This window comes from Trichosurus vulpecula, chromosome 6, assembly GCF_011100635.1.
Source record: "Trichosurus vulpecula isolate mTriVul1 chromosome 6, mTriVul1.pri, whole genome shotgun sequence".
Classification (NCBI taxonomy): Eukaryota; Metazoa; Chordata; class Mammalia; order Diprotodontia; family Phalangeridae; genus Trichosurus; species Trichosurus vulpecula.
Window position 1 is genome coordinate 202308440 of NC_050578.1, and position 22185 is coordinate 202330624.

Consider the following 22185-nt stretch of genomic DNA (forward strand, 5'->3'; position numbering starts at 1 on the left):
TGGGCGTAGTTATTGCCTTTGTGTGTTATGGCCTCTGGTTTTGTGAGTTGTGGGGAGGGGTGGTTTGGCTGCTGAAAGTCTCCTCTTCCCTTAGTGCTGCGGTACAGCCTTTTTCTTCGATGATGTCTGATGTCTGCCACTTCCCCTGGTTGTGCAAAGGCACATCTGGGGTTCTGGTGTTGAGGATTGATGGCTCCGCCCTCTTGTGGCTCAGGAACTCCCATTGTTCTGCTGAGGTGGGGCCTATGGGGACACTTGTCTTCCTGCACTAGTCTCCTTCCACCACCAAGATAAGGGCCTGTTGGGGGCCTCTCACCCCTGGTAGTCCTTCACCAGCAAGGACCTGTCTCGGTATACAATGTTTGAGGCGGGAGTCAAGGATGGAAGGAACTCGGTTTATTGTTTCAGCAAGCAGGATTTTTATGCAGTACTAGCCTTTGTTACTGGGTGCAAGCAAGCTCGTGCATGATCCTCTAAGCCTATCAGGAGCCCCAGGGCCATGCATCACAGCTCGTGGATAACTCATGTCCAGTCCTTATTTGGAAGGGGGCATGTGCTGTTCACAGCCTGCCTTATCAGAGGAGGAGGACCCAAGCCGGACTGTGTAGCCCCAGATAATTCCTTTTTCCCACGGGACTGTCTGTGGGCCTCAACTCCCAAACTTATCAGGCTCTCAAGAGCCCCTTACAAGGGCCCTCTCCCCAACTTCTCAAGCTAAAAGGCTACAGAAGCCCCACTTCTAGCTCTTCTATTTCAAAGTTTCTCCCAAAGGAGTATGTATTATCTGGGTTAGGAAGGGAGGGAGGGATGAGAGCCATTTTAGCTCACCATTATGGCTCCTGGAAGCTCAAGAAGTTGCATTTCAAACCTTTAGATTGCTGGTTGTGAGCCTCTGGATTAGTTGTTCTTGTGGCCTCAGATCTGTGCTGCTTCCTCCTGTAGCTCTGACAGACTCCTGCCCTAGGCTGGGAGGCCTGGGGATCACCACCAATTTTACATGCCCAGTGTTCTCCCAGCCTGGATAGCTGGCTGATTTCCACAGCTGCTTCAGCTTTGGTGTGGTCCAGTGCAGCTCCACGCGCTGGGCACTCTCCCAGCCTACAGATCCATCCTGTTGACCCTGAGAACTCTCGTGGCTTGGAAATTTGCCACACTCAGTCTACTAGTGGCTTCTAACTCTCTCAAATCTGCTCAGATTCACTTTTTTAGAGGTATCTGACAGAATTTGTGAGAGAGCTCCTGTAAGATGCTGTTTTCAAGTGGCCATCTTAGCTCTGTCCCCAATATGTCTTTTTCTAACTCAAAATGTGGCCTATAAAGATCCCTGTATGTGATTTTGTGGCTCCTGTTCCTGTTTAGTTGACACCACTGATCTACATCATTCCTTCATTTCAGGCCCACAAAAAGAAAATTATAGCACTCAATAGTGTTCCACCCACATAATCCGTAACTCTGAAATTCCCCTGACCGTGGATTCCTATCCTTCCGTTGTTCCCTATGCCACATCTCTGCTCCCTTTCAAACTCTTAGAAAAAAGAGGTCTTAGGCATTGCCCCTACTTTCCCACCTCCACTCATTTCCCAACCTCTTACAATATGGCTTCCATCCTCACCACTCAATTGAAATTGCTCCCTCTGAGGTTACTAAGATCATTGAATGCCAAGCTTGATGGCCCTTTCTGAGCCCTCATTCTTTTTGACCTCTCTGCAGGGTTTGACACTGTTGACCATCCCCACCTCATAGACATTCTCTCCTCCTTGAGTTTTCATGACCCTATTGTTTCCTGATTCTCCTCTGACTTGGTTTAACTCCTTCTCACTCTTCTTTCCTGGATCAACATGCCACTCCCTGTGTATGGGTCTATCCCAATGCTCTGAGAAGGAGGGGGAGACCCTCTCTTCTTCTTTATGTTCTCTCTCAATGATCTCATCCGTTCCCATTTATTCAACTATTACCTATTTCAAGATGACTCCCAGATTTATATATCTATCTCCTAAACTCCAATCATCTTCCAAAAACTTCTGATTGGGAATATCCCCCTGGGTGTCATGTAGGTATCACAAATTCAACATGTCCAAAAACAGAATTCTCACCTTTCTGCCAAAAAAAATCTCTTTCAAAATTCACTATTTGTCATCATGGCACCATCATCCTTCCAGGCACCCAAGTTTACAACTTTAGAGTCTCATCCACTATTTCCTCTCTTACACCCTTCAAATTCAACCAGTTGCCAAGTCTTCTTTCTATCCCCACAATATCTTTCACATCATATCCTTAGTGCCCCTCCCGCTAGTTTAGCTCCTCATTGTATCTTGTTTAGGTTATTGAAATTGCCTGCTGATTGGTCTTTCTGTTTGCAGCTTTCCCCTCTCTCTTATCCAATCTCCACACAGCCAACAAATTGAAATTCCTAAAAAATCAAGTCTGACAATGTCAGTCCTTTGCTAACAAAACTTTGGTGGTTTTCTCCTGTATCTAGGATAATAAAGTATGAACTCCTCTGTTTGACTTCTGTCTCCAGTCTGCCATTCCAGGCTTATTGAACATTCTTCATACACTCTATGTTCCAGACAAATGGTCGACTTGAGATTCTTAATACAAGACATTCCATATAGCATCTCTCTCCCTTTGTACAGGCTGTCCCCCTTTTTTCTTGAATACTTCCCTCCTTACCTCTGATTCTTAGAATCCCCAGAGCTTCCTTCAATTTGGTATGTAGATGTAGTTTTCTCCCTAATAGAAAGTAAGCTCCTTGAGGGCAGGGGGTGTACCTAGTATTATGCCTGGTGCACAATAGACATTTAGTAAGTTCTTATTTAATGAAGAACAAAAACTAGAGAAAAATTAGATCTAAGGAAAACTAGAAATACTCTATATGGATATCTTCCCCTTCCCATTTTTCTCAAGTGAAAATTATTGGTATCTTTATGTTTTTCTTACTTTGGAGACATGATGGGAAATATAAAACTTGAATGAATCATTGAAAATGGAGCTGGGTTTTTGCTTGATCAATCTGGAAGTCTATTGTCATCACAAACCTTCCTCAGGTTTATTTCTATCTTTCTTACACTGGTTTTTTTCTGGCTCTGAGAGCTTTTGAGGGAAGTTAATACAAGTAGGGCTATACAAGCAGGCAGTCAAATAAAGGACAAGGAGAGAAAAGAAGAAAAGAGAAAGCAGCAAAATGTAGTACAAGGAGTTCTAGGAGTCAGAAGATCCCTGCTACTTAGTCATGTGACCATGTACAAATCTTTGCCTCTATGAAGAGGGAAGAATAATACTTATACTCCTTACCTCACAGTCATGCTGGAATAAAACAGTTTTTAAAACTATAAAGCATCATATAAATATGAGAAGAGGGAGGTTCCAATTTAGAATGTTTCCAGTTTCCTTCAATCACATTTTTCTTTGCCATGGAGGAAACCCTAGGGTCCCAGGACCATACCAACAGAGCACAAACTCTGGAGTCATTGGCTTTAGAGCCAGGTGGTATCTTGGATATCATCCACCACTTATGAGAAGACTGAGACCTAGAGAAATTAAATGATTTTCCCAAGGGGATACAAGGCTTTGCTCCTTACATAAGCCTTCTGACTCTAAATCTGTCACTCTTTCCACTGTTCCAAATCCCCACCTTCCATACTACCAAGCAAGCTTTAAATATGGGTTATGAATTTAAAGTTCAAAGATATCTTAGTCCAACTATCTCATTTTAAAGATGAAGACACTGAGGCAAAGAGAGATTGAGTAACTTGTCAAGGTCACACAGCTAACTAGTAAAAGTCTGAGGTGGAATTTGAACCCTGGTCTTCTGGACATCCAGTCCCATGCCTTCTCCCCCTGTACCACGCTGCTTTGGGGGACTGTATATTTGTCCTCTAAGGACTTTTTTAGCTAAGCTCAGAGAGGATCATCACCATAGGGTTGACTACCAAGGGATGGATTTTTAAGCCATGGCATATAAATTACAAAGAGAGGCACTATAATATGCCTAGGTCTGAGGCTCAGGGCCCTGATTTATCATCTGACTCCATGGACTCCATCTTGATCTTTCTTTCAGGTACTCAGATATTCACAAATTAACCTCCTGCATAATTACAAGGGATGGTAAACATATGGGCATACATTAGCCTTAAGTCCTTGGTACACTTGCACATTTTGAGTTGTTTCTATTTTGTCCAGAGCCTGGAAGCAGGCACTAGAAAAAGAGCATGTGTCTGTCCTAAAGATAGGGCCAATCTGGGCAGCCATATTCCTCAAGGGTGCAGAAATGAGACCATTTTCTTGGCTTCCTAAGCATTTGGCCAAGCTATTTCAAAGTGTTAACCAAGATGAGTCAGAGACTTTTAATGAACTGCCTTTGCAATTTCCAGTAAATTATTGCAACTCACAACTTCAAGGAAAATAGAGTTTGCATTATTGGTCCTGTATTTTGATCACTATTTTCAGAGGATCTATATTAGCTAACATTTAGTGTACAGCTCATGCTCCTGCAAGCTGTTTGTCACATTGAAACTAAGAGAAAGGAGCTTAATTTAGGTGGTTATCTGTAATGGAATTGGGAATGAGTCAATCAATTGAAGTGATTCATTCACAAATTTATTATCCTTGTGTACAATGGTAGTGGTGGTGGTATGTGTGCATGTCTGTGTGTGTATATACATATATATATAAAACATATACATATATATACATATGTACGTATGTGTATGTGTGAGAGTTTAAAGTACTGAGTACTCTATCTTTTGTAGAGTGGAAAGTTCACTAAACTTAAATTCAACAGGCCTAAGGTTCATTTCTCTCTTATGGCAATCACTTAGTGGATAGTGTACCAGGCCTGAGGTCAGGAAGACATCTTCCTGAATTCAAATCTGGCCTCATGGCCTCAGACACTTACTAGCTGTGTGATCTTGGGAAAGTCACTTAACCTCTTTGCCCCAGTTTCCTCATCTGTAAAATTATCTGGAGAAGGAATGGCAAACCACTCTAGTATCTTTGCCAAGAAATTCCCAAATGGGGTCACAGAGAGTCAGACACAACTGAAATTACCGAGCAGGCCTTGAGCAAGCCATTTCCAGTGCTCTGGGACTCACTTGTGTTATCTCTAAAATCCATGCAGAACTATTTGATCTCCTAAGGTCCTTCCATAAGTTAGTGTCTATCCTAAGGTCCTTTTTATACTGAACATTCTATGCTCTAAGGTACCTTTTTTGTTTCTGAACTCTAAGGGTTCTTTCATTCTAATATTCTGTATTCTATGTCCCAAGATTGTTTATACCTCTAATAGTCTATAACCTATCCTAAGACCCATTTAATCTCTAGGATGCTGGATTCTATGTTCTTGGGGACCTTCTTGCTCTAGAATTTTACACTTTCATGTTTATTCCAGCACTTTTCAAACAAACACTACTAGTATCTGTGACTTGGTCTTTAATCAAAACACTTTGTCTGATAGCCTGACTACAATAGGTACAAATTTTCATAAGTAATTTAGGATAATCAAGTGTCAATCAGCAAACATATTATTAAGTGACTCCTGTTTGCTAGGCACAGTACTAGACACTGAAGATACAAATAGAAAGAATTCAATAATCTTTATTCTCAAGGAGTTTATATCCTAACAAGAATGACAAGAGTACCTAAGTGTTACCTCATCAATTTCATATTTTTTGAAACTCAGGAAAGCTTTGATATCAGTCTATTTCCAGAACATACCTATTACCGTGACCCAAATGAAGATACCCTGTCATCAGACGCCTCACCCAATGAGTCTATAGCTAATAAAATCCCATAAATCCCATTTACATCATGTTTTATGGTTTACAAAGTACTTTCTTCACAACAACCCTTTGCAATAGAGCATGTGTCTGTGGAGATTCCCATTTTTAGACTCATGATGCAAAATGCCATCCACATCTAGAAAAAGAAATATGGAGTCTGAATGCAGATCGAAGCAGACTATTTTTTTGTTTTGTTTTGTTTTATGTTTTTCTTTCTCATGGTTACCCTCATTTGTTCTAATTCTCCTGTACAACCTGACTAATGTGAAAATGTTTGGTAGGAATGTATATGTAGAGCCTATAGAGCCTATATCAGATTGCATGCCGTCTTTGGGAGGGGGAGGGGAGGAAGGGGGAGAAAATTTAAAACTTATGGAAGTGAATGTTGAAAATTAAAAATAAATTAGCTTATTTAAAAAAAAGATTCCCTTTTTTGTAGATGACAAAACTGAGACTCAGTGAGTTGAAATTATTTGCTTATAATCACACAGCTAAAAAGGAGCAAGGCCAAGACTTATGCCCTGTTTTCCTCACCTAAGATCAAGGGGATCTATCCCACCAGGCCTATTTTTCACACTGTTTTTAATTTTTTATATGATTTTCATGGTACAACTTTCATTGTCTGTCCTCCAGATAAATAAGGCTTGCTGGATATGTGACTCAGGGATAAATGAGGTGTGGCTCTAATGATTATTTAGAAGATAATTTGGGATAATAATCATAACCATCATTACACATTTAGTAGGCATTTAATAAATGTTTGTGGATTTGTTAATTAGCCATAATAATGATATTTCCCTAGCATTTAAAGATTCACAAAGTGATTTCTTCACAAAATCAGAGCACGTTCAATGCATTATATCATTTGAGCTATACAACTATCCTAATGCATAAGTACCACAGATATTACTGTGGCTTTTTACAGATGAGGAAACTGAGGCTCATGGAAGTAATTTGTCCATTGTCACACAGCCAAGAGTTGGTATTCAGGCCCAATGCTTCTAGGATCCAAATTCAGCATCTTAACCCATCTTGCCATATTACTTCTAACATAAGAACTGTAGTCCAAATATTTTTTATCCTTTTATATATATATATATATATATATATATATATATATAGTTTTATATATATGTATATATAGTTATATATGTATATGTATGTGTATATATATATGTGTATATGTATGTATGTATGCGTGTGTGTGTGTGCGTGCGTGTATGGTAGGTGATGGAACCAAGATTCAAACCTAGGTCTTGACTTTTAAGGCCAGTGCTCTTTCTACTTACTACACAAAACTGTCTTTCTAACTCTTAAGGAAAACTCACCAATTCCGTTTCCTTTGTTTAGCTATGGACTGAAGAGTATGCCTTGTCTGCCATCATGCAGAAACACTTTTTGGAGAAACATGAGAGCATTATCCATGGAGTGCTATGCCGTCTGGGTGGTCTCAGTGAAGAGTGAGTATAAAAGTCAAAAGGCTGGGACACTGAAAGTCTGAGCAAGGCTCAGGGGGAGATATAGGTGCAGTAAAGATCCCTGCTCTCCCTTTAACCATTCCAGGGCAGCAAGAAAAAGGGAAGAACTGATTCACATCCGGTAGGTAATCATGTAGGGGCATCACAAGGAAGCTGGAGCCCTGTTGTGTGTGGCATGGGGAACTAGAAGACAATCTGCAGGCCCTGGGAGCTTTGTGGTTATGGTGCACATGCATCTTGAGAACGAAGGGTAAATATGGATGAATATAGAGCATCATAGCCTTTGCTTTAGGTCTCTTGCCCTCCCTGGTCATTATAGAATGTGGCATGGAATGGACACACAAGACTGGAGTCCCAATGCCAGTATTTCCTCTGAACCGTGAATACCAATTCAAAGTGAGCAAGTAGGAGAGTCATTAGAATAAATTCTGTCTAGTACTCAGACGGCCAGCTAGGTGGTGCTATAGTGCATAGAGTGCTGGACTTGGAGTCAGAAAGACTCATCTCCCTGAGTTCAAATCTGACCTCAGACACTTACCAGCTCTGTGACCCTGGGCAAGTCACTTAATCCTGCTTGCCTCAGTTTCCTCACCTGTAAAATGAGCTGGAGAAGGAAATGGCAAACCACTCCAGTATCTTTGCCAAGAAAACCCCATATAAGGTCATGATGATTTGGACATGGATCAAATGACTAAACAACAACAGTATACAGAAGCTCATCTGAGTCATGGACACCACTGGGTTTGATTTCTGGATTCCATTTCTGAAAGAGCATACACAGTATTCTATGCATACTGACAGTGAGAGAAAGCAAAGCATGAGAACCATGTCTGTCCACTTTGGGAGTCTTAAGAATGTGTACCGAAGACTCAAGAGATGAACTTAAAAGAAAAGCTCAGAATCATGCCTTCCCCCAAAGTCCTAAAATGGAATTAATGGGCAATTATTAAGCACCCTCTGTAGACAGAGAATGGTGTCAGTCGCTGGGGGAGATACAAAGATGGATGAGGTATACTCCCAACTTTCATTTAATTTATAATCAAGTGAGGAAGATAAGATACAGATACAAATAGTAGAAATTTAGAGCTAGGAAGGAATGAGGAATCTAAAGTCCAGAGAAAGGGAATGATTTGATCAAGGTAGCATGTTTTAACTAGCCATCTTTGCCAAGAAAACTCCAAATGAGGTCACAAAGAGTCAGATATAACTGAAACTACTGAACAACAAAACACCATCACACCTCTCCTCATGCTACACTTTAGTGTGCATATTATTAAGCAGTCATGTTTTTAGAAGTATAGGTTTACTGCTGTTTAGAATTGACTGTTGCATGCTTCTGACATCTCATCCAAAAGTGTATTCTTTCATTTGAAACTCAGCCAGGCTATTGTGATTGTATATGATCATGCTTTTGTGTATCTGTGTGTGTCTGTGTGTATCTGTGTTTGAAGATGCTGAATGTGGAAATGGTTATTAAAACTGCAGTGCCTCCCACAGGTCAAGAAGACACATATTACAGAAACACCAGCTCATGCTGAGCTCAGTTCTCAGAAGACTCTCCCTCCGGAATATTGCTGCAGCCACAATGACTCAGATGAGGATGTCCAGAAAGAAGAGTCTCCTTCAGGAGCTAAAAGAACAGTATATCCTAGAAAAGAGCTCTTCTCAATGTCAGGATGAGCACCAGTGGCAACTGCTTAAAGCAATGGTAATCTCCTCTTTCCTTTTGTTTCTCCATCATTATACCTTAGAATCAGCCAATGCACTGATGGGATGTTAGAGTTGGAAGGTACCTTACAACAGAGAACATGGATTGTTCATGCTAGAAGGGATCTTAGACTAAACAGGATGTTAACATTGGAAGGATCCTCAGAGATCATGGTCTAATGACCTCATCCTATAAGACCGTGGTTGTCAATATTTATTTTGGTCTCAATACTCCTTTACTTTATTAAAAATTATTGAAACCTCCTAAAGAGCTTTTGTTTATGTGGTCTATATATAATTATATATGCCACATTTTGAAATTATATATGTGTGTGTATATGTATAATATTGATATACACTATATTGAAAAAAATCTTAAAAACATGAAAAAACCCAATATCATTGTGATAAGAGTTTTGATATTTAGATGCCCTAAAAGGATCTTGGAGTCTCCCTAGGATGCCCAGACCACACGTTGAGAACCAAATGGTTCTAGAGAGCCTTATAGTTGGAAAGGACTTTGCAAAAAGTATCGTATTTGAGCCTCAGAACAGCCCTGTGAGTTAGATAGTTTAAACATTGTTATTCCCATGTTGGCAGATGAAAAAACTGAAACATGAGAAGTTTAAGTGACCTGACTAGCATCACACAGCTATTAATCAGTCAGTAAGTATTTATTATGTCTACTGTATGTCAGACACTGTGCTAAGTGATAGGGATACAAAGAGAGACAAAAGACAGTCCCCGCTCACAAGGAGTTTATCATCTATTGGGGTAGAAAACAAGGAAATGGACATGTACAAACAAGCTATAAACAGGATAAATAGGAAATAATTAATGAGAAAAGACATTAGAATTAAAAAGGATTAGGAAAGGCTTATTATAAAAAAATGATACTTTAGTTGAGGCAATCCAGAGTGAAGAGGGAGAAAAATCCAGGCATAGGGGACAGCCAGAGAAAAGGCCCAGAGCCGAGAGATGGAGCATCTTTTCTGAGCAACAGCCAAGTAGTCAGTGTTACTGAATCAAAGAGTACCTGGTAAAGAGTTCGCTATAAGAAGATTAGAAAGGTGGGGGTTGAGAGCAGGGCTAGGTTATGAAGGGCTTTGATTGCCAAACAGAGGATTTTGCATTTGATCTTGGAAGTTAACAGGGAGACACAAGAGTTTATTGAGTATGGGGGTTACATGGTCTCCTGTGCTTTAGGAAAATAACTTTGGTTCTGGGATGAAGAATGTGTTAGAGAAGAAGAGATGTGAGGCAGGCAGACCCACCAGCAAACTATTGCAGTAGTCCAGGTGTGAGTTGATGAGGGCTTGCACTATTGTGGTGGCAGCATCAGAGTAGAGAAGGGGGGCATATTTGAGCTATTAAAGTGGCAGAAAAGATTTTCAAACCTAGTTCTTCTGATCCCATGTCAAATGTCCTTTCTTTTGCATTATGATCCCTCTCAACCAATAATATGAAGTCTATTAATCTCATTTCTCATAGCAAGATGGCATGCATCTGAAACAATGCTTGACAGCGGGTAACTAAGTCTCACCTTTCTGTGTCTGCCACAGAGCAGATAGCACAGTGCTGGGCACCCAGCTGATCCCTGAGAAATATCTGTTGATGGATTATAAGTAAACTTAGACTCATAGGGTGTTATTGATAAAAGGGATTTTTGAGAGTACCTCCTTTATGTTGTCTGAGCATCTTGTTTATGAAGACTTGTCTGATGGTCGTTCATTTTTCATTTTCTCACCCAAAGCACAAAAGAGCTTCAGGTTTTGAAAAGGAAAACAATTTGTAAAGGAGTCATCCTCTAAAATGTTTCACGTTGTGTCCTCCTTGAGAACAAAGACCACTTTTTTTTTCATTTCTTTGTATCCTTAGCTTATCACAATCCCTGGCAAACAGTATTCACTTAATAAATAGACTTGACCTGATTTCACGTGGTTTTGATTGGATTAATCTAATTTAAGGCAGTGTAGAAAAAATAATGGACAGGTCTCAAAGCCAGGAAGACCTAGGTTCAAGTCCTGTGTCTGAGATCTGTTGGCTGAGTGACCCTAGGCAAGTCACGTAATCTCTCATTGCATTAGCAAACGTAACACAAGGATTCTCTAATTTTGTGCATTGAGAAGTCTGGTGGAACCCAAGGACCCCTTCTCGGAATAATGTTTTTCAAATTCATAAAATAAATTACTCAGGAGTACAAAGGAAATCAAATTGTGCTACTGAGATATATACATACATACATATATATATATATGTACATATATATATATATATATATATATATATATATATATATATATATATTTTAAAGTTCATGGACCTCAGGTTAAGAACCCTTGCTCTAAGTTGTAGAGAAGGTGACCACCAGCATTAATAGAAGGAGTGTCCTGACCTAGGAATACCCCGTACTGATGAAATCACAGGCCTCAGTTTCTATTCCTAATCCAGTACAGGATATTTTAGTTAATTGTCTTGTTGAAGCCTTAGGCTTTAAGAGGCCCATTAAGCTTCACAACATTAATGATTTTAAGCACATACATATCCCTTAGTCATGGGTTCTTGGAATGGCATTAGGCTAAATTTCTTTTGGGGAACTTTATATAAACTAATATCAACAAAGGAGGGCAGCTTTTTGGATTTGATGAACCATCTATGCTAGCCTAGGCTGTTGCTATCATTGACTTAAGTTAAGTTTCTGTGAGTAGGGTCCTTGCTCACTGTTTGTTTGTTTATCCTTAGGGAGCATTTCTATTTAGCAAAAGTGAGGTGTGTGTGAGTGTGTGTGTCTCTGTGTGTGTGTGTGTGTATTATATTATCTCCCTCCTTGATTTAATCTCCCCAGATAGTCAACTTGTCTTTGAGACCAATGCATATCTATCTTAAGATGCAGGGTAATTCATTGTTAAAACAAAACAAAACAAGAAACAGGAACAAAAAAGGACATTGTTAGCTGGGAATTCCTAAAGGAGCTTTCTCCTTCTTGGTCTATGATTTCAAGTATTGGATAAAAAGTGTGGCCCAGATTTTATAGCTTCCTTAAAATGTTATTGTTGTTCAGTCATTTTCAGTCATGCCTGACTCTCCGTGACCCCATTTGGGGTTTTATTGGCAAAGATATTAGAATGGTTTGCCATTTCCTTCTGCAGCTGATTTGAGAGATGAGGCAAAGAGGGTTAAGTGACTTGCCCAGGATCACACAGTTAGTAAATGTCTGAGGCCAAAATTGAACTCAGAAAGATGAGTCTTGACTATAGGCCCAGCACTCTATCTACTGCACCACCCAACTGCCCTCCTTAAAGTGTGCATATTTGTATTCCAGCATCTTTAATTACAGCTCAAGTGATGATGATAGATTCTCTAGGTGGTGAAAGAGCCTTCAATTTGTACTCAGGGTTTCTGTGATCAAATCCTACCTCACTGCTTACTTATTGTTGACCTTGAACAAGTCACTTAACTTCAGTGGGTCTCAGTTTCCTCATCTGTACACTAAGGTGCCTTGTACTTGAAATTCTGTGATGCTATGTTCTGTTTAATCACTCTAAATTTAGAACTTAGGAATGAAGCAGAAATGAATTCGTCACATCCCCAGCACCTTTGATATGTTTTACACATATGCTTAATAAATGTTAGGGGAATTTAATTGTTATATTGCTTTGAGGTAGACATCAGATCATGGCCATAGGGCATGGAGGAGATGAAGCATTCATCTGGAATCATGATTGGGTGGGATCCTTGGAGAACTGTTAGATCTGAATTCTGTGGAGAAGGACAAAGGCAGTTGGAGTTATGGGGGACCGTCAAGAAAGCCATTTTCTCTACTCTGCGTTATTCCCAAGAAATCTGAGTGCAGTGAAGATGGGGGAAATGGGAAAGGACAATCAGATCGGATGGGTAAGTGAAGAGCAGAGTCAATAACCAAATTAAAGTGAATTAAAGTAAAAGTATGTGGGATGCTGAGAAGAAATAATGAAGTCAGAAGGAGTGGACGCAAAGATCACATTAGCCAACTTATGGAACAGCTAATTGATGAAGTGGGGAAGAGTGTTGGAGTTATTACTGAACTATTGGACAGAAAGATCTGAGTTCAAATTCTGCCTTAATAACCATGTGATCCTGAGCAAGTTACTTAACCTCTCTGTGATTCAGTTTTCTCATCTATAAAATGGGGATAATAATAGTACCTACCTCACAGGATTCTTGTAAGGATTAAATCAGATAACATGCACAGTGCTTCAGAAACCTTAAAGTACTATATAAATATTAATAGTTATTATTATTGTTGTTATTAACCTAATCTGAGCCTCAGTTTATTCATTGGTAAAGTAGAAATTATAATATCTACACTATCTACTTACTCAGCTAGGTCAAACAGTAGGCAGAGCGCTGGGCTTGAAGTCAAGACTTGAGTTCAAATCCAGCCAGACACTAGCTTTTTGACCCTGGGCAAGTCACTTAACTTCTGTTTGCCTCAGTTTCCTCAACTATAAAATGGGGATAATAATATTTATCTCTTAGGGTTGTTGTGAAGATCAAATTAGTGTATGTCAAGGACTCTGTAAATCTTGAAGAGCTATATAATTATGATGATGATGTGTTTTGCCAACATTTATGCCAATTCTTATAATAATGGCAAGAGCAGAATTTAGTGTAATAATCACTTTCTCAATCAAAAAGTATTCACTAATTACCTTCACTAATTACCCGCTACTTCTCAGTCACTGTCCTAGGCCCTGAGGATGCCTTTGATACAAAGACAAAAATGGAATAATTGTTTCCCTCAAATTGCTTTCGTTCTATTAGCGTAGAATATGTGGACTGATATATTGACATTGTTTCATTTTCATCTATGTATCCCCAGAACTTAGCTGTATATGGCTTTATGTAAGGTATATAGTTGGAGCATAACAAATGCTCGATTGATAGATTGGCCTTTTATGCCTCTTAGGACAAATATTCTTAAACCATGTGTGTGTGTGTGTGTGTGTGTGTGTGTGTGTGTGTGTGTATGTGTGTCTCTATGTCTGTGTGTGTGTGTGTGTGATGGACCCCTTTGTCAATCTGGGGAAGCCTAGGGACCCCTTTGCTTCCTAGGTTTATAATGGAAGGAAATGCTAAATAATAATTAGAAGTTAGTGAAAATCAAGATGTAATTTTTTTTTCCCACCCGAGTTCATGGATTCCTTGAAATCTATGCATAGATCCCTTAGGGAGCCATGGGCCCTGCTGAGGAACTCTTGTTTTAAAGGGATGCCTTTTATTCTTGATTTAGCTATGAATGAAGGCCAGGAAATTTGTCAAATTGCCATATAGGAAGAGATGAAGTCTGACTACAAAGGAACTCATCGGTCTTGGGAGGTCATTTTTTTGTTTGTTTGGGTTTTACTTCAGTTAGAAAAATAGAAATCAGATTTTTCTTGTCATGTAGACCGTGCCGTCCCATCCTCTGAGCAGGCTGAAAAGAGACAGTGGAAGCCTAGAGCAGAGGTCCAAATAGGATTTTTCCTTTTGAGATTGTTTCCAAAGCAGCCTGTTGAATGGCAGCCCAGGACAGTTTCAGAGGGTCTGCTATTTAGTGGCAAGAGAAAAATGATGTGCCTTTTGATTAGGCTAAGGTGTCAGTTTTGGTTTAGAAAAAGTCTGTGGCAAACCCGCATTTGACTATGCAGGGCTGACATGTGTCTTTTATAATGGCAGAAAACTGATGAATAAAGTTTCCATAGGTGTCAAGTTGGAAAACATCTGCCTAAATTATAAATAAAGAAAGGTAAAAAAAAGTCAGTGTTTGGGTGAATTCCCTTGGGCTGCAGGTTGCCTGTGATCCTTTGGACAATTAGCCTTCTTCATGCTTTTTTTCTATAGGAAATAACATACTGAAGACTACACTTTATCCTATTGTGTGGCATTTTTTCTCTTCTCTGTGAGAGACAGGTTTATTCATCTAAATGAAAGTGTTGCACAGTGGGAAGATAGCTTTAATTTTGTGTTTTTTCTCATTTCTTCACCCTACACCTTAGTGCCTGTGATCAGAGGATTCCGCAGTATGTTATGGACCCTGATTACCAACCCTACCTTAAGGGGACTCTTTTACTCCAGGAGTGCTTTTCATTCTTGTGCCTATATTTCTTTAAGCCCTAAAACAAAGAGTGAATGTTACATACCTAAGATGAACATTGTTAATTTGAAGTTTTAGTAACCATGGTGGATCTCACTGACCAAAACACAGCATCCGTCTCAGTTTTTCCGTGTGGATGCCTGTTCTGAGTTGGGAGACAGGTCATTTTCATGATTGGCAGTTGGAGGTAGAGTTTTCACAAATTTGCCTCTGCTATGAGCACTAGTAGAAATGGAGGCTTTATTTCTATAAACTACTGTAATTAAAGACTCAGTAAAAGACTTGAATTCCAATCTGTCTTCAGATTTCTTCATCTATCGAATGAGGGGGTTGAACTCCATGACTTCCAGGTTCTTCTGGCTCGAAATCTAGATCTTATTAAAAGCCTTTAGAACAGAGAATGGTAGAGCTCTGAAGGGCTTTAGAACATAGAACAAAGAGTGGTAGAGCTGGAAAGGCTCAGACCTTAGATCACAGCTTAAAATGTTAGAGTTGGAAAGCCCCTTAAAAATCATATGGATTTTTAGGCTGGAAGGGATCTGCAAATATGGAATGTTGGAACTAGAAGAGACTTTATGGAATAATAGATCATCTAATCTAGCCTCATATTACTTGGAGACTGAAAAGAAAAACAAAAACAAACCAAAATTATCTTCAGAAAGCTTGGCCAAATAACTGAGATTTTACCAAAATTGAATGACTTGAGACCTTAAAATGTAGCTTTCAGCAATATCTTTGTGAAAAAGTAGTGAGAAGTATACGAGAGATGACAGATCAAAGCTCAGAACCAAGCTCTTTTCATTTTGATTTAATATTCAGTGCTCTAATCCTTGAGGTGAAGACTTAGATCTGGGTCCTGACTATGCCACTTACTAACCAATATGACCCAGGCAAGTCTCCAAACTTAGTTTTGATCTCTGTAAGATGGGGAGATGAGGATGTGGCACTGCTGCCTTCCCAACGTTATTCTAAGGGGAGCACTTTGAAAAATGAATTATTCATGTTATTATTATTTTTCATGCTATCATCTAGATTCTTTAAATCCGGTGGCTTTTCTTGTGACTACCACCTCCAAAGGATGCAGCAATAGATCTCACCACCCTTTTTACTCACTTTATATGCTCTTTTTGATTTCCTTAATTAATTGATTTATCTTGCATGGATTAAATGCTGAGGTCTGATGGTTTAAATTTGATTTGCCAAAGGTAGAAGATGATATTTGTAACAGGTACAAAAAACTTATCAATTCTTCACGTAAATCTAGGACGAAAAACCCATATTTCACTACGGTAGATTTTCTAGTATCAACTATAGCTTCTCATTCCTATTTGTTAATAGAAGGCCATCCTCTATGCCTATTGTCAGTGTCAATGTCAATGTCCTTCTCTGACTTCCCTCTGGTCCCAAATCCTAGTAGTCTGCTCATCCTGATTCAAACCAACTTCTTTGGCATCATTAGTAGCACAGTGTCCTTAACAAGGTCTTCAGCATCACCAAAGGTCAGGAATACTTTGAATTCATCCATTGTACTCGTGAGGTTTCTCAATTAGTAATCTAAGGTGCTGACAGGAGAGAATGCTTGGTCAGCTGGCCTCTCTTCCCTGTGTGTCAATCTGGTCAATATGAGACAGAATCATCAGCTGCTGCCGTAAGACAGCACCTTCACAGAATGAATCATCTAAGAGTCAGAGACTATTAAATCTGAAAGCAATCTCAGATAGCATTTCATCATCAAATCACAGCATCCCAGAGTTGGAATGGACCTCAGAGGCACATCTCTTCCAAATGTGTGCTCTCTCTCTCTCTCTCTCTCTCTCTCTCTCTCTCTCTCTCTGTATATATATATATATATGTATACACACACACACACACACACACACACGTACATACACACACATACATATATGTGTGTATATATGGTGTGTGTGTATATATGTATATATATACATGTATATATACATATACATGTATATATACATGTATATATACATATATATGTATACACACACACATATATATGTATATATATGTATGTATATACACCCCATATATATGGAAACTGAGACCTAGAAACAGAAAGGGACTGGTCCACAGTGACAAATGATTGAATTAAACTATGATAAACAGTCCTTTGAGATCACTCATTAGACAATTTCTTTTTTCAATGGTTTGGAAAAAATTCAATTTAAATTGTACTTCCCTAATACTTAGGGAGCCCAAAGTTGTATCAGTTCCTTTAGAGAAGAAAACAAATATATAAGACACATCTCTGACCCTGAGCTTACAGCCTAGTAGGGAGACGAGGCTTATATAGTTGAAACAATGAATACATTAGAGCAAAGTTTTGAAATCCAAAGCAGTATATAATCAGAATTCAAGGATACTATTGTAAAATAAGCATCCAATTGCGAGCATGGAGAACAGATGTGGTATGGCCTTCTGTCTTTGGGGAGCCTTCCTTCCTAGTAAAAAGAGTAGATTAGACTAGGTGGCTTCTGAGTACTCTTTCAGCCCTAGCATTCTACATTTTGTGTTCTAAGGTCACTTTTGATTCTGGAATCCTATGCTCTAAAATTCTTGCCAGCTCTAACATTTGATATTCTTTATGTTTTGTGGTCTAAGACCCCTAGCAGCTCTGAGAGTCTTAGATTCTTTACACCACTGGAAGTCTATAAGTCCTAAATTATGTGAAAGAGAAGCTGGTTGCTCTCTCTGGACAATCATAAATAGGAGAAATCATTTTGTCTGGAGTGCTTTCATGAAGGTCATGGGACTTGAGGTGAACCTTGAAATTTGTAGTTATCTCTTAACATCTCAGGCACACTCCTATACTCCCTTCTACCCAGGAGTCTGAGGATGGCTGTCTCTTGAACTCAGGAGCTCTGAGCTGCGTTAGGCTTCTGCCTATTGGATGTCTATACTAAGTTTGGCATTAATGTGGTGAACCCCTTGAGGAACAGGTTGCCTGAAGAGTGGTAAACTGTTCCAGGTTGGAAACAAAGCAGGTCAAAGCTCCTATGGTTATCATCAGAGGAACCAGACCCATGAGTATGCCAAGTCTGGATGAAATGGGGAGACCCAGTCTTGTTTTTCTTTGTTGATGTAAATAGTATTTTATTTTTTCTAATTACATGTAAAGATAGTTTACAACATTCATTTTTTATAAGATTTTGAGTTCCAAATTTTTCTCCCTCCCTCCACTTTCCCCTCCCCAAGACAGCAAACGATCTGTTTTAGGTTATACATGTGCAGTCATGTTAAACATATTTCTACATTAGTCATGTTGTGAAAGAAGAAACAGAAAAAAGGAAAAAAAACACACACATACAAGGAAACAGTAAAAGTGAAAATAATATGCTTTGGTCTGCACTCAGTCTCCATTAGTTCTTTTTCGTTTTGTTTTTTTTTCTTTTTGTGGGAGGAAGGCAGGGCAATTGGGGTTAAGTGATTTGCCCACGGTCACGCAGCTATAAGTAAGTATGTCAAGTGTCTGAGGCTGGATTTGAGCTCAGGTCCTCCTGACTCCAGGGCCAGTGCTGTACTCACTGCGCCACCTAGCAGCCACACATTAGTTCTTTTTCTGGATACAGAGAGCATTTTCCATCATAAGTCTTTTGGAATTGTCTTGGATAATTATATTGCTGAGAAGAGCTAATCTATCATAGTTGATCATCACACAATGTTGCTCTCGCTGTGTACAATGTTCTCCTGTTTCTGCTCACTTCACTCAGCATCTGTTTATGTAAGTCTTTCCAGGTTTTTCTGAGGTCCCCCTGCTCATCATTTCTTATACCACAATAATCTTCCATTACATTCACATACCACAACTTGTTCAGCCATTCCCCAGTTGATGGGCATCCCCTCAATTTCCAATATCTTGCCACCACAAAAAGGGCTTCTATAAATATTTTTGTACATGTGGGTCCTTTTCCCTTTTTTATGATCTCTTTGGGATACTGAGACCCAGTTTTTTTTTCAATTTTACCTTTTCAAAAAGAAAACCATTTTTTAAAAGAAAAATTAAATTGCTAGAGGGCTTTCTCAGTCCAACTGAGGGAAACTTAGCATCCCTTTCCTTTTCATTCCCTCTGTAGGAGTCTCGTATCCTGGAAGAAGAAAGGAAAGTAAAGGAGGAAACTCAACAGACACGATTAGAATTCCATCAGCAGTTCATTGTGGAAGTACAAGAATGTATACAATTTCTGCACCAACACATGCAGCAGGTGATTGGAGAGGCCTTGCTTGAACATGCTCGGTGTGATATGGCCAAGAGCCGAGCCAAAGACAGAGATGACTTTAAGGTAAGAGAGACTCTGGAACTGCTTGATAAATTTGTCATAACAAAAATTGGGGAGAGGGAAACAGAAGAGGTAGATGGAAAACTATGAATTATGAAAGTAATGGAATTTTGTTGTGCAGTAAGAAACAGTAACTTTGAGGAGTCTGAGAAACATGAGAAGATTTATATTAAATGATGCCTAATGAAATAAGTAGAACCAAGAAACCAATATGCCTAAGACTACAATGATATAAATGAAAAAGAAGTTTAAACTCTGGGTAATTGAAAAACAATGAAGGTACCAGAGAGCAGATAATGAAACATGCCTTTCCCTCACAATAGAGAGATATTAGATTACTAGAACAAACTGATATATACATGGTCAGATGCAATCACTCAAATATTTGTGCTTTTTTATCACAAAGAAAGGTGAACTGGGGAGAGAGGGTGTTGAAATGACTTGATGTAAAGATAAAAGATATCAATAAAATGTTTTTAAAGTAGAAAGACCTAGGGAGATTTTCATGATCACAGAATTCAAAAGTAGTGCCCAAACAATGACTTAAGGAGGAAATCATACTGATCCTTGACTAAAAAATAATAATACACATTTTTACAACACTTTGTAGCTTGAAAAACACTTTATGTGCATTGCCTTGTTTAATCCTCATAATAACCCTTTGAAATATGCAGGATCATTATATCCATTTGATAGACAAGGAGAGTGAGGCTTAGAGAGCCAGCATGCTATTGGGGAAAGAACACTGGACTTGGAGTTAAAAGACCTGGTTCCATTTTCCCACTCAGATGTGTAGCATAGGGCCAATCACTTTCCCTTCCTAAGCAATAATTTCATCATCTGTCAGATGAGAATGATAATATATGTAGTACTTTTCCTCTCATATTAAGAAAAATGCTTTCTCATCTTTACTTCCCTATGTAGATGTGAGTTATTAATACTGCCAGGGAGTTTAGGTGATTTGCTTAAGGTAATGCAGTTTCACACCCAAGTCTTGGGATTTTAAGTGCTTGCATCTGGCCATTCTATTTTGCAGCCTCCTCCAGAGAGCTTTAAGCTTTCAAAATGTGCCCCTGATGGCTTTGAAAGCAAGAGGAAGAAGGCTGATGCTTTTTCTCCCTATGACAGTGCTTGCTTATTCTTTGGCTATCATCCAAACTAACAGTTACACCTACTTGCACTGTAGCCAACATATAGATGGCCAACTATGGTGGCAGGGAGTTACAGAGAAGGGAGATCTTCTCAAGTTCTCACTCTGATGAAATGTCACATAGTTGGAAAGGGCCTTCCCCTTCAGACCTCACACAAATGGCCCTATATCATACACCTCTGACAAATATTATCATGTAATATTGTAGATTCTACTTAGCCATGTTGGCATTAATATTGGGAGGCAGATAGGTGATTCAGTGGTTAGATTGTGGGACTTGAAGTCATGAAGATCTGAGTTCAAATGCTGCCACCGATACTTACTAGCTGTGTGACTCTAAACAAGTCACTTAATTGCCATTTACTTCAGTTTCCTCATCTATAAAATGGGGCTGGGGCAGCTAGGTGGCACAGTGAGTAGAGCACCGGCCCTGGAGTCAGGAGGACCTGAGTTCAAGTCTAGCCTCAGACACTTGACACACACTTACTAGCTGTGTGACCTTGGGCAAGTCACTTAACCCCAATTGCCCTGCCTTCCCCCCTCCAAAAAATAGGGGTAATAATGATGCCTATCTCCCAGGGTTGTTGTCACGTTAGAAGAAGATATTTGTAAAGCATTTTCCAAACCTTAAAGTATCATATAAGTGAGCAATTATTATGATTGATTCTTGCTGTTAGCATGTAAAGCTCATATTGATATAAGCCTTGTTTTCTCAAAATGTTTTTTCACCATTCTTCCTCTATTTAGCACAGTGCTCAGCACACAGGAGTTCACAGTCTGGGAGTCATCGATGACTCTGTTTTTAAGTTTTTAGAAAATTCTCAATAGAAATATTCCCCCCATCAACATTTCTGTAACACAGTGGAAAAATAGAATTATGTGGAAATGCAAATTTCTATCATCTGCAGCTCTTTTTAAAAAGCATTTAATAAATTCAACATGTTTTTAGAAGCTATTTAGCTTGTCTATGTTTCTTTCTTAACTTCTATCTGCTCTTTTCTGGGCATCATTGTAAGTGTTTCAATAGTGCTTTTTCCTTTCTTTTCTTCTATAAAAAAATCATCCCATCATCCTTGACTCTTTCCCTAACTCCTCCCCACGTCTAATAAACTGTCAACTTTTATCCACTCTCCCCCCAAAAGATCATCCTATCTATAATCTTCGCTATATTCATATCGCCCCCACCCTAGTTTCAGACATAAGGATCACCATGAGCAACAGCATGGAGGTGGAAAGAGACCACATCATGATTCTCTTCTAAAATCACATCCTTCCTCCTTCTTTTTGGCACAGGGGACACTGATAGAAGCAGCTGTAGAAAGCGTGTATGTGACCAGCAACAGTGTTAACAGGCTCGTCCACAGTTACTACCAACAAATTGGGAAGATCATGCAGGGTCATGAAGAGAGAAAACTCCAGCAGCTCAAGGCATTACAGGGTACCCTGCCCTCTATGGACTGGTTCTTTTTTTTTTTTGGAGAACTAACCGTTGTTGATTTCACTCTGGAGAATAAATGATTTTTATGTTTAAATGATTTCTGTTTAGAAATACATTGAATAATAGCAAACTATCTACACATTAATGATTTCCCAAATTAAACGGACTAGTGATGAAGGAAAGGAAGGAATAGGCATTTATTAAGTAGCTACTATGTCC

General features: G+C 39.2%; 1 protein-coding gene across 1 annotated transcript in view; it reads left to right on the forward strand.

The window, feature by feature from the left end:
• EVC (EvC ciliary complex subunit 1) overlaps positions 1–22185 on the forward strand; it is a 142536-nt gene that overhangs the window by 96345 nt on the left and 24006 nt on the right. The window contains exons 13-16 of the mRNA XM_036762296.1: positions 7131–7240; positions 8756–8966; positions 19175–19381; positions 21822–21966. Coding sequence (XP_036618191.1) covers positions 7131–7240; positions 8756–8966; positions 19175–19381; positions 21822–21966 — 673 coding nt within the window. The remainder of the gene's footprint in view (positions 1–7130; positions 7241–8755; positions 8967–19174; positions 19382–21821; positions 21967–22185) is intronic.